Below are 18,270 nucleotides of genomic sequence, written 5' to 3'. Positions count from 1 at the left end.
CACTTATTTGCAGGAAGTAAGTGTGACATTTTCCACTCTTAATAACTAAATTAATGTCTTGCGGCAGTGTTAGTAGACCAGCTCCAAATGATACATTTCAGCATCTAAATTCTTGATTTAGCACAGTGTCTTGATAGCTCAAGGATAGGTTGGAAAAGCAAACCTTTATTTCTCTGGCAAATATTTACAAAGTGGAAACATCTGTTTCAATTGTTGTGGGACAACTTATACTCATGGTGGGGTGGTTAGGAAGCCAGGGCATTTTTGTAAACCTTTCCATGGGTTTTGATGCCTTCTCAGCCCTTTTCAAGCTTTCTTGATGGCCCTAGCGGACCATCTAGAAATTATTCTTTGACTTTCATAACTGCCTTCTGGAAACCTTTGTAATTATCATGTCCCAAACATTATAAAAACTATTTGCTCATCAGATCTTTTCCAGAACTCAGTATTGACCCCTTTCAAAAGCACATGTCCCTGAAGCACATTACCCATGTCATTACAACCTCAATAAACTATGCCGATGGAAAATGAACCCTTTATTTCATGTAAAATCATCATGCTTTAATATTTTCAAGCTCCATTTATTTATTGATTGATTTTGAACAATCACAATGAGGGAAAAAGCTAAGGGTCAACATGTTCATTCTCGTATTTTGCCAAAAGCTTTCTTTTTCACTTAATTCTAGAAAATATAATCAAGATACTGAACATTTAAATCCCCTGTTGGCCTTTTTACCAGGATAAATAGAGCTTTGGTTTTCCATGGGCTTTTGGCCATGACTCGTTATCCAAATTCTACATGAACTCTTGGGAAAGAAACAGAATAAGGTCCTTGATCCAGTGACAGTCAAGTTGTTTTAGGAGTCACTTGTGATAGGAAAGGATAGGACAGTCTTTATCCTGGTTCATGTGGGTGTTAAGGAGGATGTGTGGAAGATGCTAGTACAGAGCTGTCTCTTAGGCTCTGAGGAACCAAACATGCTAAAGAAAAGACATTCCCATCAACTGGTTTCCCCCAGAGATGAGGACTGAGTAATTCTAATTGAGGCTTTGCTGTACCTCCAGAGCTTATGTCAACACAGTATGCTGAAAGAAATGCATGTTTCCACATAAACTGATGCATTTTGTGGGAACAGGTTCAGATACCTAGGAGTCACCTATTAGAAAAATATAAAGAAAGCATAATGTTGCCCTAAAAATCATGGAAAAAAAGAAAATTTTTTCTGTTGTTCAAGACAATACTCTCAGCACTTGTCTTCCTATGTAATGCATCTGTGCTCAGGAATGAAAATTGAATAGAAGAGGAGAGAAAGTATGCAGAGGGGTGGTTTGAGATGTGATTCAAGAGTTTCAAAATTTGAGTATCAATACTTGATTTTTTTACCTTAAAATTGGTATTGATTGATTTTTTTGATGACTAATGAAGATGGTAGACAGGTATCTTGAAGGTGGGAGGGTGTTTACTTTCTGCCCTAGAAGGGCAATTCTGCCCAGCAGATGGTCGGAAGGCATCTCTGAAGTCAAACTGATGATGACCATTACATTAAGTAATCTCAAGAGGAACAATGGGACCAGGTGTGGAAACTCAGTACACTTCAGCAAGTGTCCTTTCCCTCCCTGGACGTATCTCTTAGTACCCTCTAGTGGTGTCACAGTGACATTTCTCCCAGGTGGTAATGCTCCAACAACGGGGCTTAGCAATTGCAGGCTGCATCTCTATGGATTTCGTCAATGAGGCAATCACGTCCTTAGACATCCCTCATAAATATCATTCAACCTCATAGCTCCTATTTAAGAAACTAGATTTGGAAGGAAAGGGCCTTATTACTCATTTCATTTCCTAAGACTAGTTAACTCTTAACTATTCTCCTATTTCAGGGCCTGCTTAAGAAATGACTTAAATAGGTTGGCAAACCATGGCATAGGAATGCATCACACCTGAGTTAAGCATCACATATCACAGAATTAAGCATCACATTCACAGAAGCCTTGTGTTCACCTGTGTGATAATTCCATTCTAAGTTGTGCCTGAAAAATGTCATATAAATATTTGGTAATCAGCAGATTGGTGCACAGGGGCAGGGCAGTGCATCCTGACCACATGTTTCATGCAAATCCTAGGTTTAGCATCTTTTAATTTGTTCTGAGTCCTCATCCCTAACATTAATCTTCTAATTTTTCTTTTCGCAAATATGATAAATATGCCTTTTCTGTTTTAAGAAAATGGCAGAGAAGAATATAAAGGAAGGTCAGTAATGACCAAGAAAATAAAGAACTCTAAATGCCAATAATTTTCCAAGACGGCACCTACCAGCAATAGAGACTAGATGGGAACAGGTGTGTGTCTCAAACTGTTCTACCAAGAATTCCTATAATCTGCCGTAGATTCCCTTGACTTCCAATTTTTATGACAAGTGGAAATGATATTTTAAAAGAAAATCTTTTCCAATTATAAAAGTAGTAATACATGCTCATTGTAGAAATTTGAAAAATGTAAAATTCCAATCCCTGTAAACAACTCTTGGATTTACCTCCTTTTAATCTTTTTCTCTCTATATAGTTTAATTTAAATCACATTCTATACTGCAGTTTGTACCCAACTGTATTTAACAAGTATGTATTTCCTCTCCTATTATTGGTATTATGCTTAATGATGTAAAACATACTCTGTTACGTATGTATCATAATTCATTTTCCTGTTATTACCAGTCTCTTACGTTTAAATAAGCATGTCGATCACCCATTTTTTGGCCATTTGAATTACCCTTTTTAATAATTTGATATTAGGCTGATTACGTCTCTTTTTCGGAGAGTGAACTGGCATAAATAGACTTAGGAATGGTAGAAGTAGATACATGGTTTTCTCATACAGCCAAGTGATTTTGTGTAAAATACTCATGCTCTGTGTTCACTCTCCTTTCAGTCTAGCACCTTTTCACATAACTTGTATCAGTGTCTTAAAATAATAGCACAGTGAATAACACTTGCTAAAGAGTGTGGTTTGGATTTTGCAGAGCAACTTCAACCCTAATTTAGTCATTTCCATAGTGAATCTTTGTTAGAGCACTGTTTTTCATATCCTCCTCCTGCAAAATGCATGGTAAGTTTTGGTCACAATCATGTGCTAATTTTCTTCTCATTTCAAACAACTGACCCCTATGGCAAGGCAGTGCTTCAGCTTGTCTTACTGAAAACTTGGTCTTCCTGTGTTGGGCTATGTGGGCTTATTCATGGCAGTGCCCATGTAACCATTGTTTACTGTGTGGTAACCATTGTTTACTGTGTGATGAAGATGAGATAATAGTCCCAGGTTATAAATCTGGGTTTTTTGTTTGTTTTTTTTTTTTTTTTTTTTTTAGAGTATACATTCTTATAAGTTTGTTTCTTTGTTACACATTCTTTTTTTTTTTAAGATTTATTTATTTTTATACAAGAGCTGGGGTACAGGCAGGAGGCGTGGGAGGGTGAGAGGATTCACCAGAGACAGAGTAGGAAGCAGAACAGGCAGAAGGACTGAAATACACTGCTGAGGGAGCAACAGGCGAGACAGGAGAGGTCTGCTGTGCCATGTGGGCATCTCAGCCAGGCCGGGAATTGAACCCGTGCTGCAGAGGCTGTGGACAGCTTCACAGCGCTGCACTCAACTCGCTGCACCACCAGGGAGGCCCTGTTACACATTCTTAACCATCTTCAGTATGAACAGTAATGGTAACAGTGACTAATGATAATAATAATAACTTTCATTGAGCACATACGATGTGCAGGCTCTGGGCTCCAGGCCACCACTTCTAATTGCATTGCTGGTAAATAGCCCATCAGAAAACACAAGGTAAGTTTGCAAGTAGCAATGAAACCTTTGTTTATATCTTTTTTTTACCCCCACCACATTATTTTAAAAGAAATCAACGAATGTACTGTGAACCCTGATATCTGTGGAGCAGGACACTGCATCAACCTGCCAGTGAGGTACACCTGTATATGCTACGAGGGTTACAAGTTCAGTGAGCAACAGAGGAGATGTGTAGGTAAGAGACATTGTTGATCAACAGAAATATTATTTGATATTAAATATCAACTTTTTGCACACAAAGATCATTTTTCTTTAACTATCATGGGAAAATGTTACTGTATTTAATTAAATTTTTCTTCTAATCCTTGAGCCACAACTCAAAAAGAGCTTGGCTAAATTCATGGACTGCTCCTATCTCTTGATTGAATGCTGCCTCTACCTTGCCAAATATAATGGAGTTACGTAAAGTTGAAATAATCTCCCACAGATTTTAGGTATAGTAAACAAAACAAGAGCTCTAGAGATACCTACATATAGACATGTATCTAGCAAAACTAAATCGGTATATACTGCAATGAAGAATTACTTACATCTAAGTGCATAAAATCTGATTTGTAAAAGGGCTTTTCTAGATTGAAAATCAGTGTATGGTTTCACAAACCCAATGAATTTAAAACTGTGGAATCTTGGCTATGCTTCCTTGGAAAACAGTATATCTGAGTAAGAGGTGTCATGGCACTAAGTAAATCATTTTAATATGTTCACACTAAATTTAACTTCTCCTTCTTTAGAAAAAGAAAACTCAGCACTAGGAGTTACAAGGCGAATATAAAGCACCAAAGGCATAGACCTACTCAAAAATACTACTTTAATAAGCTTGATGCCGTTCACAAGATGTGTGAATTTTGCAGTTTGCTTTTGTATGTGTATGTTGGGGCAGGGGGAGTGGAGTATCCACCAGCTCCATAAACACAGCTGTTTATCTTTTATTTGCACACATTATTTGTGTTATCGGAACCCTAAAATCTTTGGCAGACAGATTATCTAGTCTAACTGCAGTGCAGGAGTCTCTTCCTGCCACCTCTGAGAGTCCCCGCTGAACCTCTGGGAGCTCTCCCCTGTGCCTGTGCTCAGGCCACATCCCCAGGCAGGGTCTGCTGTGTTGACCTGAAATCTCTCTTGGGAACAGTGATATCACGGTTGTGGCTTCACCTTTTGAAGCAACAATACACCCCAAGTCTGTCCACTATACTCACAACAACCCTCTGAGTATTTTCGGGGGCTCTGACATCTCCTTTCACTGTTTTCCCCAGTGATCAAAGTTCTGGTACTCAGGGAAGAGGGTGGTGCTATTTATAAGCAGGGAGACTGAGAATTCCATGCCATGCGACACTAATCCTTTCATCATTATTTTTGTTACCAGATATTGATGAATGCACTCAGGTCCGTCACCTCTGCTCCCAGGGACGCTGTCAAAACACGGAGGGGAGTTTCTTGTGTATTTGCCCAGCAGGATTTATGGCCAATGAGGAGGGTACTAATTGCATAGGTAATGCATGTTCTTCCTGATATAAATTCCCCAGATCCTGTTTTTTAGGTCCCCCAGGACACCGTCAATTCAGTGCTTATTGACAATTCAGAATATCTTATTCAACACCTGTCATGACATAGTAATTGGATAGATTCTGGGAGATAAAAATATTTCTTTCCTCCAGTACTTTGGAATGAAGACAGGAGACATTAAATGCTTCTTTTGGACCCCATCAGATTTTGATGTGTGTTAAAAAAAACCGAGGAGAGGCATTGGAATTGATTACTTTGGTCTTAAGTTTGGATTGGCCTGGGAGATGGGAGAGGCTTGAAGTCATATTTTGGGAAATTAAACTCAACTGTGTTGTCTGTTTTGTGTAGATGTCGACGAGTGTCAGAGGCCGGATGTGTGTGGGGAAGGGCGCTGTATCAACACTATGGGGGCCTTCCGCTGCAAATACTGCGATAGTGGGTACCGCATGACCCGGGGAGGCCGTTGTGAGGGTGAGTCCCCCGGGGAGCAGAGAACTGTGCTACCTCGAAGTGCTCCTCACACACGACTGCATGCAGGGCTGCGTCCAGACGACTAGGCTGGGTTCTTATTTTCCTCTGCTCTTTGGTGAATGATGCCAGCTCCTCCACTCTCTTCCTTCTGGACATGCATCCTCTAGCTTCACTGGGGTGACTCTGGATTATTCTCATCTTCCTGTTCCTCACTTCGGCATTTGCCTTCCCTGGTATTTGGAGTGAAGTCACTCTAGAATAATTCATTGCAGAGTCTCTTAGCACGAACCAAGACTTGATTACAGAGCCTGCGTCATTCATGTGGGGACACGGTGCTGTGTAAACCAGTGTTGGTTTTTAGTTTTCAACCTTTTCGCCTCCTTACATTCCTTAGTTGCAGCTTCTTCCTTTCACACGAGTCCTGGGGCTTGCTTGCAGACTGTCCACAGAAGCACTGTCTGACCAGCTCCGGGTCAGATTCCAACTCTGCTAGATAAAATCTTCTTCTTGTTGACCATAACAGTGAGTTTACTCTCATTTTAAAAATTTTTTGGAAAGCTTTTTCAGCATGGCCAAAATTACTAACCATTTAACATTTCTGTCCATGTTTGTGTCCAAGTCACACCGGTTTTTTTTTGTTTTTTTAGTATCCACTGTTGTACTTTTTAACTATTATCATGAAGAACTACTCTCAACTTCCCTTTGGAGGTCCCTGCCAGGCTGCCTTGGGATCAGCCTCTTCTATTTATTTATTTATAAATAGTATTTTTGTATGTTTTAGGGGTAATAGTTCACACCTTCAGATGTGTGTCGCCACACCCATAATCCTCCACCATAGTCCATGGGGCCCCCTCTTCCCTTTCCTGTCCACCCCTTCTAGCACCCATAGCCCCAATTCTGCAGTCAGATTTCTAGGGTTTGTCTTGGTCCAGGGTTGTCTATTCCTGTGCTTTCTTTCTTTCTATATTCACGTATTAGTGAAATCATTCTGTATGTCTTTCTCCATCTTATTTCACTTAGCATAATGGCTTCCATCTCCATCCATGCTGTTGCAGACAAAATCTAGACAAAATTTCGTCTTTTTAAATAGATGAGTAGTAGTCCCTTGTGTATACACCAAAATTCTTATTTATTTATACAAGCACTGGGTACAGTCAGAAGCGCGGGAGGGTGAGAGAATTCACCAGAGCCAGAACGGGGAGCAGAGCAGGCAGAAGGACCAAAGTACAATGCTGAGGGGAGCAGCGGGCGGCAGGAGAGGTCTGCGCGCCATGCGGGACCCTCCTCCGGTGGCCAGGGAGCAGCCGGGGATCGAACCAGTGCTGCAGAGGCTGCGGGCAGCTTCACAACCCAGTGCTCAACCGCTGCGCCAGCGGGGAGGCCCTATACCAAAATTCTTAATCCACTCCTCAATCATTGGGTACTTGGGTTTTCATCATAACTTGGCTGTTGTAAATAGTGCTGCGTGAATCCCTATGAATTAGTGCTTTTGTATTCTTCAGGTTGATAGTAGGAGTGGGACTGATGGATCATATGGTAGATCTATTTTTGCTGTTGTGAGACACCTCCATACTCTTTCCCTAGGGGCTGGTTGGCCAGTGTACATGCCCACCTGCAGTGTACATGGTTCTCTACACTGCATCCTCCCTCCCTCTCGTCAGGAGAGGCACTGTCCTGGGGAAGCACACTGACAGTGCACACTCTGCTGCCTCTCAGATCTGGAACCCCAGGAAGAGGGCAATGGGTGTTGCCACAAATAGGAGCCAGCCGCCAGCCCCATACCTTCTCACCAGCAGCTGGACCCCCCACCCTGGCCCCTTCCTCACCTGACTCAGCAATTCTGAAAACATGTCGCAGCACCTACAGAAATTTGCAAAGTCCAAATATCAGATCAAACCACAATGCCACCCGTGGGAAAGCAAAAGTAGTTCAACTCTAATATCTAACTACTGTAGATATTAAAAAAATCACCCAGAGAAATTTAAAGAAGCAAAATGGGAAGAGAAAAAAATACAACTCAGCCTCTTCTCTAATCTGACTAGACTTCTAGAGCAAGGGAGGGCATATTGGGCTGAGCAGGCTGCTCTCAGCTGTCCCTTGGCTTCTGTGTGTTGGTTTTCTTCATAGTGCTGATGACCTAGTCCTGGAGGGAGAGCTAATTAGATGTTTTTTGGCACCTGCCTCTACGGCTGGCCTTTTGACTTGGCGCCTTGGGATCTACTCTTGAGAAGTGGAGCCTTTTACGTTACTGGATTCTGATCAACTTGCATCAGGAGGGAGCTCTGAACTCTCTGCAACCATTAAGGGCATGGGGTGGCAGCTGGCCCTTCAGGGAACCCTCCCCCTACTCTGGAGAGGCAGGGGCCCGATGGGACAGGGTAAGGGCTGGGACATCAGCCACAATCCTGATACTGACTGGGAGCCAGTCACTTAGCACCTTTGAAACTTAGCTCATCCCTGAAAGGTGAGAACTGTGAAGCCAGCTCTTATGGTTCTCATGCAAAGACACGCATGTTCCAGCATCTCAGCTGGTGCCTGTCACCTTCTTGTTTCTCAAAAAGTGTTCGTTTCTTTAACCTCCTGGTTCGGTGACTTGTTTTTGCATAGATCTTCTCAGTGCATCTATGGTTGTGAGGGTGTTAGGGGGGAAAAAAATGCATGTGAGTTCATCTGCCATACATTCTTGTGTGAAGCAGCATTCCCCAAGGAAGTAATAATCTGATCCTAGGGTTGCACAGAGCACCTCAGAGAAGAAAGATAAGTCAGTAATAACTATACTGTAAGAATGGGAAGGAGTAGAAAAGCAATCTAAAGATTATGTAAGTCAATGCAAAGCCATTAGGGTATAAGTCAGTAATATCCAATATGTGGGAATTATTTAGCAGAAATATTACCAGGCTTCCCTGAGTAAATAACATATAATTTTATCCCTATGAAAAGCCTTGAAAAAAAGGTGCCAAATAATGTAGCTGTTTGCTCATTCTGTCATGGACCTGAACCAAAGGTCCCAGGCGTCTGGCTCACTCAAGGTTTTCTCAGCTGTCACTAAGTTGCTTTCAAACCGGGCCAGTCTCCAGGGAGTCTATTGTAATTTACAGACATTATCTCATGCATCCTCACCATCAGGTAGTCCCTAACTTCTAGTTGGGGGGACAAGCTAACAGAAGTGAGAGCAGCAGGAAGTTTAGGGATCTGACCTTGTGTTGCTCAGTGTCTTACTTACTGGGCCAGCCTATCTCCATGACCTTCTCTGGTTTTAGCAGTTGTAGATCCACCCAAAAAAAAAAAAAAAAAATCCCATCCAGAGAAGAATGTAATGCTGTTTGGAACATGAAACTGGCAGACATCATCTTTTTGTAGAACAAGAAGTCCCAGAACATCTGACCTAAAAAAGAAAAAAAAAGAAAAAAAAAAAGCAGTGTGTCTTTGTTGGCAAGGATTTTTCACTCACAGGGGGAAAAAATGCCAACACTGACCTGGTGCTTATTCTATTAATACAATCTTCAACTGTTTCATATTCAGCATCTTTTTCTACATGTCTGGTGTTATAATGGAGATGATTTTAAGAATTTTCCAGAATGAAGATAATAAAATACCCATATGCATTTCATATATCCACTCTGTGTTCCTCTCAGTTTTCAGCTGAAAGGAAGGTGAGGATGTCTTGAGAATCTGTTTATATTTTAAGTATGATTATAGGTTTTATAAGTACTTATATTTGGGGTGCCTAGTCATTAAAGCCAGTCAAGTTCAAAATGCAACTCCAGGAAAATATTTCAAATGGGGCAGGAACCAAAGTGTTAACCATTCCATTTAAACTGTTGAACCATCTCCTCGACTTACTTTTTCCACTTTTTGTTGTTTTGCCATTCTTAAAATGCCTAAAGCTCTTGGAATAGTTCACTCTTCCACAGTCCCAATTATATTTCAGGCATTTTTCTCCCTACTCACATGGAAAGGTACAATGATTAATGACTTCAGCTAGCTGTGAATGTGAAAAGTAAGGTATATTTTTACCAGAAAATATTACCTTATGATCATACCTCCATATTTTCTGGAAAATCTTGAGGTGTATGATGAGTTCATTCTCTCCTAATGTTCTTTTTCTATCTCCAAGGAATTTCTAGCCTATGAAAGGTTTTAAAGGTCTTAAATTACTCAAACTTAGTATGTTCTTGAACCCACGAAGCCAAAGTCAGGATTTCCCTAGAGTATTGAGTGACTGCAGAGACTCTCTCTCTCTGGGTGGCTTCCTCTGTCATTCTCAATCCTCGTATTTCTTTCTGTCATGCTGCACTGTTACTTGCAAAGTTTGGTGTTCTTATAGTGGTCCCAGAAGAGCAGTTAGCTCCCACAGCAAAGTGGTCTGGCTCTGTCAGCTGAAGAGCTGAGCCCTCTTCTCTTCCATCTTTCATGGGACATGTGTGAATTTTAACATATGACCATGCATTATTGCTGCATAGAGGCCATCCTTCACGGACCAAGTTATTAATTTCCCCACCAAAATGTAGCTGCAACATAGCATTACCCCCTCTTCATCACCAAAGTAAGCCTTTGCATTAGTCTTCTGATAAAATGTCGTGACCCAGCTTTTTGATTTTTCAGATATTGATGAATGTTTGACTCCAAGTACTTGTCCAGAGGAGCAGTGTGTGAATTCTCCCGGATCTTACCAGTGTGTTCCCTGCACGGAAGGATTCCGAGGCTTCAATGGGCAGTGCCTTGGTAGGTACTAGAGTGTTCTTATCAAGCTTTTGTATCTTCTCCTGGCCTATTTTCTGAAACAGTGCTATAACCCTTCTTTCAGAATGAAAAATAAAAAAGGTTTCTTGCAAAGTTACATCATCCTGATAAAACTTCTAAGAAAAGCTTTAAGCAGTTTCTAACCATAGTGAAAATAAGGAGTCTGACAATACAGGTTAAACCATTCATTTATTCATTCTTACTCAGAATGGTAAGTCGAGGAACCAAAAAAATTCCTTCCTCCAGGAACTTATTCTCTATCAGGGGAGACCAGTATCTACTCAGACATGTCCTATATAAATGCAAGTGCACAAGGAGAAATAAGTGCTGGGAAGAAAGGTTCTGTGATGTGCCATGAGCCTAGGGTAAAACAAGTTTGGAAAATTCTTCAGTTGAGTTTTAATTTGGTATTTACACAAAATAAGGGCATGGGAGAAAGTTGGCCACAGGAAAGCACCTATGCAAAGGGCTTGCAGGAGGAGGAAGCAGGTCATCTTCAGGTGCTGAAAAGCTGTGTAGCTGAAGGGTGAGAACAAGTGGAGATGCACTGCAAAATGTGAGGCAGAGCCTGTTGAACCCTCTCAGTCCTGAGAAAAATGTTGATAATGATTCTTATAGCTCTGGGAAGACATTTTGGTGAGGGGTGGAATAAGGAGGCATGGAGTGCTTGGCTGTATGGCTTCCTGCTCTGACCCTCGTGCCCAGCACCGGGAGTCTCTATCAGTGTGATCGTGAGATGTTGATCTTTGGGGAGAAGGAATGGTTTTCCTTCATTAATTGCTTATTTGATAAATCATTTATTTGATTGGTGCTGGTCAGAAAGTGCATTTGGTCTTAATTTTCTCACTTGGCATAAGTTTCATAGTTGTCTATCAAGATTCCATTGTGTTCTCATTTTCACATACTGACGCATAATATAATCCAAGAGCAGAGTCTGAGCAGCACCTTAAATAACTAAAATTCACAATAGTCATATAAACACAACCATGATTCATGGATTTAATAATAGAATGTGACTGAGCAAATTGGCAAGTGATGGTGCTTCAATATAAATGCTCCTATCCAGATTGGGTAATAATAATAGGGTTCTTACACCTATATCTATGCACTCATTCTAATTGTGAGCACTTTGCTGCAGTGTAATAACAGAAACACAGCACCTCATTTAAAAGTAATCTTACTTTGCCAACCAGATTAGTAGAATCATAAGCAGAAATATTAGGTCACTGTGTTACACAATCAAAGTCACGCACCCAGTCACTTGTTCCAATAACTTTTGTTTTTGCTTTGCTAAGGCCTCACATTTCCTAGTACTGAAAGTAGGCAATGTACTTTTTCCTTCTGCTTTGGGTAAAATTTTAGGCCCTATGTAATCTATAGGTAAAACTTCTCCTCTGTGATATAATTGCACTACCATCCTCACTTACTTGGACTTGCAGCTCTTCTAAATTTCTCAGGAGGGCTTTTCAGATTATACCAAAATGGATTTTCCATCTTAATTTTTTATAGTAGGAGAGATTTCAAATGTTGAGAAGTTGAGTGTGACAAAAAGCAGATATCGCAACATACCTTTCTGCTCATATTGAACCAATAAGTGAACTGGATTTTTCTGCTAAACTCTTAACAATGTTGATGAATACCCAACTGTATGTTTTGTTCCTTTGTACTTTTTAGTACTCACCTTTGTACTTCTAATACTTTAAATTGCTTCAGACGGCACAGTCCTTTCTTAAGCTTATCTCTGAGATAAACTCATCATTAGCACAACTTCAGATATATTTATTAGAACTTTTAACAGTTGAGTGACTTAGAAACCAGACATTTTCCTAGTCTCCAGGAACTGAATGTGAACAAAATTCATTTCCTCTCTCATTGCACTTACCCTTTAGAGTTCTCAGTGAGCTTAGAAATAAACAAGTAAACAAATGAAGTATATGGTATGTCAGGTGCCATCAAGAGAAATAAAGCAGCATAAGGGAGACTAGGGATGTTGGAGATTCTGTGGTCAGAGAAGGAATCAAATGATAAGTTACAAGGTGTCCTCACTAACCATTTATGTCTCTTAACAGTTATCTATGATTAGTTTGTGAGCTTTTATATTTTTTTAGCCAGGATAATTTAGGATACAATGAGACTTTTCCTCAACATTTAATGTATGGCACTAATAAAGATAGTAAATTTTTTTCTCATAATCTCACCCTTTGGTGAAAAGTCCTACACTTGACATTTGTTAGTTGTCATCTGTAAAGATGATAATCTCTACCTCACAGGGCAATTCTGTCCCTTAAGTCTTAGTTTGTCTCATTTTCTATCACTTTCTCTCATTGTGTGTTTTAAAATTATTATAATTAAACTTGCACAATATTTACATATTACTTTGATTTGCCCTTATGCTTTTTTTGGCATTGTGTTTTTAAAAAAACTTGTCAATCTTCACATCAGTGTGACTCTCTTTTTCTGTTAAATGGCTTCATTTAAGAATTGCTATTTTGACCTTATGTTCTGCAGGGATTTGATGCCGGTTACACTTTCTGCTTCTTTCATTGACTTAAATGGTGAACTTGCTGAAACTCTTAATGGCCTCTTTGTATTCTTGCCATGTAAATCCAGGTCTTACTGATTGATGCCTCTCCCTGATTTATGAATTAGAATAGAAATTGTTTGGGGCAGAACCTGGTAAAATGTTAGCAGGTATTGTCTGGGGGACCACATTTTTTCCTAGTGTTTAGTTCAGGGTATCTAATTCTTCATTCTCAATAGTTTATTGTCCATTTGCAAAATATCTTTCATTTTCAGGCTCTACCTAACACATATCATGTCCTCAGGCTTTTTGGCAACTCCTGTTGGCTCTTCTGTTAATGTAGCTGCTTTTCAAGTTGTGGATTTCAATCCTCTCTTGAGAACCACTTTCATCATTCAGCACTGTAGTCCTTGGACCTCACACTCTGCTTGGACATGTTGCCCCAACCCATCAAGCTCCGCCTCCAGTGACTATTTCATCACCCCATGTTCTGGCCAGTTCCTTCTGGCGGCTTCAACCAGGACCTTTCTTGAGGGAAGCCAGCCTGCCAGGTACTCCAATTACAGGTTTTTCTTGACTCATGGAGAACTGGCCTTATTCAAACCTTTCTAGAGCTGTCCCCCAAAGGACCATCTCTAATACTTAGTGGTTTAAAGGTACGTTACTTTCTCTGATACAAAGGTCCTATTTCCATGACTCGAGATAGACTTTGGGTTCTGTGATGTCTCTGAAGTTTAGTTTCACTGTCAGTAGAACAGAATTGAAATACTTTCTTCATAAGCTTTATTATTGTCAGAATTTTAAAAATGAAAAAGTACCTAGTAAGGTGTCTAACACATGTAGGGTTCAGTCAATGTGATAAACCTTCTTCTTGCCCCCTCCCTTGTCCTAAAATACAAGAAATGTGATTGTAACTGACACCTATTAAATTTTGTGTTAAGAGCGTCTCTCTTTAACTATATTCTCTTTGAATTTCTGTGAGCTGATCTCACAAAGTTTTTAACTCTCCCTAGTCATAGGAACTTACTCTTAATACTTTTAGTAATCTTAATTTTAAACAGATTCTGAGCATTTGTCTTCAACTTTTTTGGAATTAGGTGACATACATCTTAAGAAGTGTGAACCTGTTCCCCGATACCATGTACAGTATTGTATACCATTTCCATTATTTTACTTTTTTTTTTGCTCACTTTCACTAGAGACATAATATCAACCACCTAATGGGTATATGCAACCAACCCTTTCTGAGTGTTTGTCTTGATTTTTAGTTGAGTCTGTGATAGAACGTGTGGCCCAGACAAATGAATTTCTGAAATTTTTATCAGAAGTAATCCTCCTTTGTCCTTTGTAATGAACTCAACAATGAGTTAGGACTGCCAATTAAATTTCCTAAATGTAATAGATCAATGCATTTGAATGACTTAGTATTAATCAATCACTGGGCAACTGGCTAGTCACAATCTTAATCAAAACCAGATGCAGAGAACTTGGAGGATAAACATGGAACACTCTTTGTTTAAGGAGTTCTTCTCACACAGGATTTATTTTTAGATTTTAAGAATTATTGCTAACCTTTATGGAATATATGACTTCATAGAGTTAATCTGAAGTGGAGGACCTCTGTTCTACATTTATACAACATAGCAACTGAGCTCAGGGTCTGCCTTTGAGGAATATTATAAAATGTGCAAGCATCAAACTTAATTCCAAATCAGTATAAACTTGGAGTATTCTACATAATCAGTAAGCCATTGAGCATCTATCTATATTTCTTCTAGATGTCAGAGAAGATTTGAAGGCATAAAACAAAACAAAGCGTAGAATGGTAGTTCCCAGGGACTAACGGAATGGGGGGATTAGGGAGATGCCTTTTAAAGATACAAACTTGGGAACCAATAGGTAAGTCCTGGAGCCCTAATGCACAGCATAGTGACTGGAGTCAATACTGTTATAAACTTCAAAACTGCTGAGACTGGATCTCAGCTGTTCTTACCATAACAGAGAAATGATAATTATGTGACAAGATGAAGTTGTTAACTAATGCTACTGTGTACATTATTTCATAATATATAAATGTATCAAATCATCATGTTTGTATACTTTAAACTTACAGTGTCATCGTGATATCTCAATTTAAAAAAGCTACTTGTGAAGGCAGGAAACATGCCTCTGTAGGAAGACTAGTTATTATAAGAACACAGACAAAAATCTTATATCGTTTACAAATGGCTTTGACTTTGTTTCATATTTTCTTCCTGGTAATCATATCTATAGTACAGATGTAGAGATTGATTTGTAAATAGGTTGATGTCCTTGCTCAAGGTCATAAGTAAAAGGTGGCAGAGCTAGAAGACTCTTCGGTCTTCTATCTCCAAAATAAGTATTTTGGGGCCCCCCTGGTGGCACAAGGGGTTAAGATACAACTTATGAAGCTGTCTGCAGCCACTGCAACATGAGTTTAATCCCCGGCCAGGGAGCAACCCATACAGCACAGCAGACCTCTCCTGACTTGCCTGCTGCTCCCCTCAGCAGTGTATTTCAGTCATTCTGCCTGTTCTGTTCTCCACTCTGTCTCTGATGAATCCTCTGCACGCCCCCCCCACCCCCCGCACTTCTGGCTTGTACCGCAGTTCTTGTATGCATAAATAAATAAATCTTTAAAAAAATAAGCATTTTGTTGGTAGAGTATCTCATCTCTCTCTTGCACACAAGGAAATTAGAGAACAATAAAATATAATGAAGACAATAGGAAAAGTTCATGGAAAAGACTGGTGTGGCTGAAATAATCTCCTGCAAGCAGCAATAGGAGTGGCTCAGCAATTGTAGGATCCAGCAGCCTGCATCTTAGATAGCCACTGTTGATTGCTGCCAAAGACAAATGTTCTTTTGGAAAGGCAAGGAAAGAAGAAAGGTTTCAGTGGGACTTGTGACTGACTTTCAGAGATCATTGCTGGTTGTTTCTTTTTTTTATATTTAGGATCTACACAACATTGGCTCTTTCCAATTCTAAAGAGTGGTGATGGGTCTTGGAGGAATGTATAGCATTTTTTGTCAGCAGCTCTGCTACTACATGTTTAATTTGTTCAGAGTTGACAGGGGGCCTGAGATCTTGAGGGTTTACTATTCCTCAAGTACAGTTGAGGGTCTTTGATCAAACTAACCAGCATCTGTCTCTCATTCCACTAAGCTTCCTTTTCTGTAAAGTATGTTCCACCATCATCTTTAGTGTACAAGATTTTGTGAAGAAGAGTTGAAGTAATTGAAGTCATGGTGTGTTGGGGGTGGGGGCAAATCCTGTATTTTCATGCAGCCATAGTGATGGATGAGATATTTTCTTCTCATATTGAATGGTGCTCACTCATTAAAACTTGTTGATGACTGAGGAATGGAGGCTAACTGGCCTCAGAAAAATGGCTGCTCAGGGTGCTGACAGATATCTCCTTGAAAGGACAGGAAATAAAGGTAAATTGTTTCTCTGGAACCAATTCTCACCAGCCCCAACTTGCTGATAGGTGAAGAGGAAGGGGGTGCAGCACAGCCTTGGGAGAACATGACTCGTGAAATCAGCCACTGAATACCCCCATGCTTCAGAGGTCACACCTACCAGGAAGGGGTTGGAGGCAGTGTGATGTGTTCCAGGATCTTAGGAAGAGAAATTTCCAAGGATATCAGACCCAGTTGAATTACATCCCAAGGCCGAGAGAGAATTTGCAGGTGGGATTACCACCATCTGGGAATCATCTTGGTGAAATTGCGAAGAATGGAAAGTTGCCAGGGAACTGAAGAGAGATTAATGTCCTCATTTCCCCCCAAAGAGGAAAGGAAGGGGAGTTTAGGAATAATGACTGCTCAACTTCATGTTGATCTTGACAAGGAACTGTTGACTGCAGGATTCAGCATGAGGTAAAACGTCTCTAACAGGAAGTGATGATCCTAAGTAAAAGACAAGGTTCATTAGGGACAAGCCATGCCAGGCTGTCCCAGCTGTCTCTTCAAGGGTTATTGGAATTGAGCGACAAATCCTGTAGGCACAGCATGTGCAGTTTTCAGTGAGGCATTTGTTAGGGAATTTCTCAAGATCTTGTTATGAGAAGACTCAGTTTGGACTGAATGATGGTGAGATAGTTTCATAAACTTTTGAACTATCACATCCATGTAGTGCTGACCTCATAACCCCCTCACACCTTTACTGTGGGAGGTTTTTAATTACTTGAATTGGAGCTGATAAGTTGCTATTACCACAAGCCCATTAGTAACTTGGCATTTTCTTTGAGGGGGTGTTAGGGGGTTGAAGCCCATTTTTCCTTGGTTACATGAAAAGTTCCCTTTTGAGCTCATTATGAATGGACAGTGTAAGAATTTGGATATTATAATTATTCTGTAAAGCCATACTAAGCCTAGAGTAAGATGAGTTTTGATCTCCAATACAGAAAACCAGGTACATAACCATGTGCTGCTACAGGGTAAGGGTGGGGACGGGTGGGTGGGATAAGTTGGAACCACCTTGTTCCACATGGCATTGATTTTCCCAAGTTTGGGAGTAGCGACTTTGTGCCAGGCCTTCTGTCATTACCACTCAGGGCCCCACAAGTTTGTGTCCTTGACTAAACTGAGCAACAGTGGAAAGCATGGAAGGTTCTTAAAGTTGAGGAGTAACACCATTGATGGAATTTGTATCTCAGCTGGGTTACCCTGGCTGCAGACTGGGTAATGGGTTAGAGAAGGCAAGGCTTGAAGTAGAGAAAGAAATGAAAAAACTATAGAAGCAACCCCTATGAGAGAGAAAGGTGGCAATAAGAGTGAAACAAAGTGGGTGTATTTGAGAGATATTTGGAAGGTGGAATTGCTAGGATTTTGTAATAAATCAAATGTGGGGAGAGAGAAAGAATAAGGAATCTAGAGAGGATGACTCCCAGGTTTCCAAATTGGACATTTGAATGAGTACTAGTATCATGGGAGGCAGCATAAGAGAAGGCAAGGGGAGGACCACTTGGCATTGAAGACTCAGAGGTGCCGGTGGGACCTCAGGCGTACGTGTCCAGTACTGACAGGGGATCTGGTTAGAGAGTCTGCAGTTTAGAGAGAGGGCTGGGCTAACTATACAAACACTGAGTTTGTTTCACTCCATTTATAACCACCAAATGTGTTTATGTATAGTCCCACTCCAGACCCCTGCCCTCTG

General features: G+C 40.4%; 1 protein-coding gene across 1 annotated transcript in view; it reads left to right on the top strand.

Moving 5' to 3' along the window:
- The window catches only part of LTBP1 (latent transforming growth factor beta binding protein 1), a 333,365-nt gene that overhangs the window by 233,635 nt on the left and 81,460 nt on the right, over positions 1-18,270 (top strand). Inside the window, 4 exon segments of the mRNA XM_037528248.2 lie at positions 3,900-4,025; positions 5,214-5,339; positions 5,702-5,824; positions 10,430-10,549. Coding sequence (XP_037384145.1) covers positions 3,900-4,025; positions 5,214-5,339; positions 5,702-5,824; positions 10,430-10,549 — 495 coding nt within the window.

This window comes from Talpa occidentalis, unplaced genomic scaffold (genome assembly GCF_014898055.3).
Source record: "Talpa occidentalis isolate TD23 unplaced genomic scaffold, MPIMG_talOcc4v2.1 talOcc4.5, whole genome shotgun sequence".
Lineage (NCBI taxonomy): Eukaryota > Metazoa > Chordata > Mammalia > Eulipotyphla > Talpidae > Talpa > Talpa occidentalis.
Note: the sequence above shows the minus strand (reverse complement) of the source record. Positions and strands in the feature narration are given on the sequence as shown.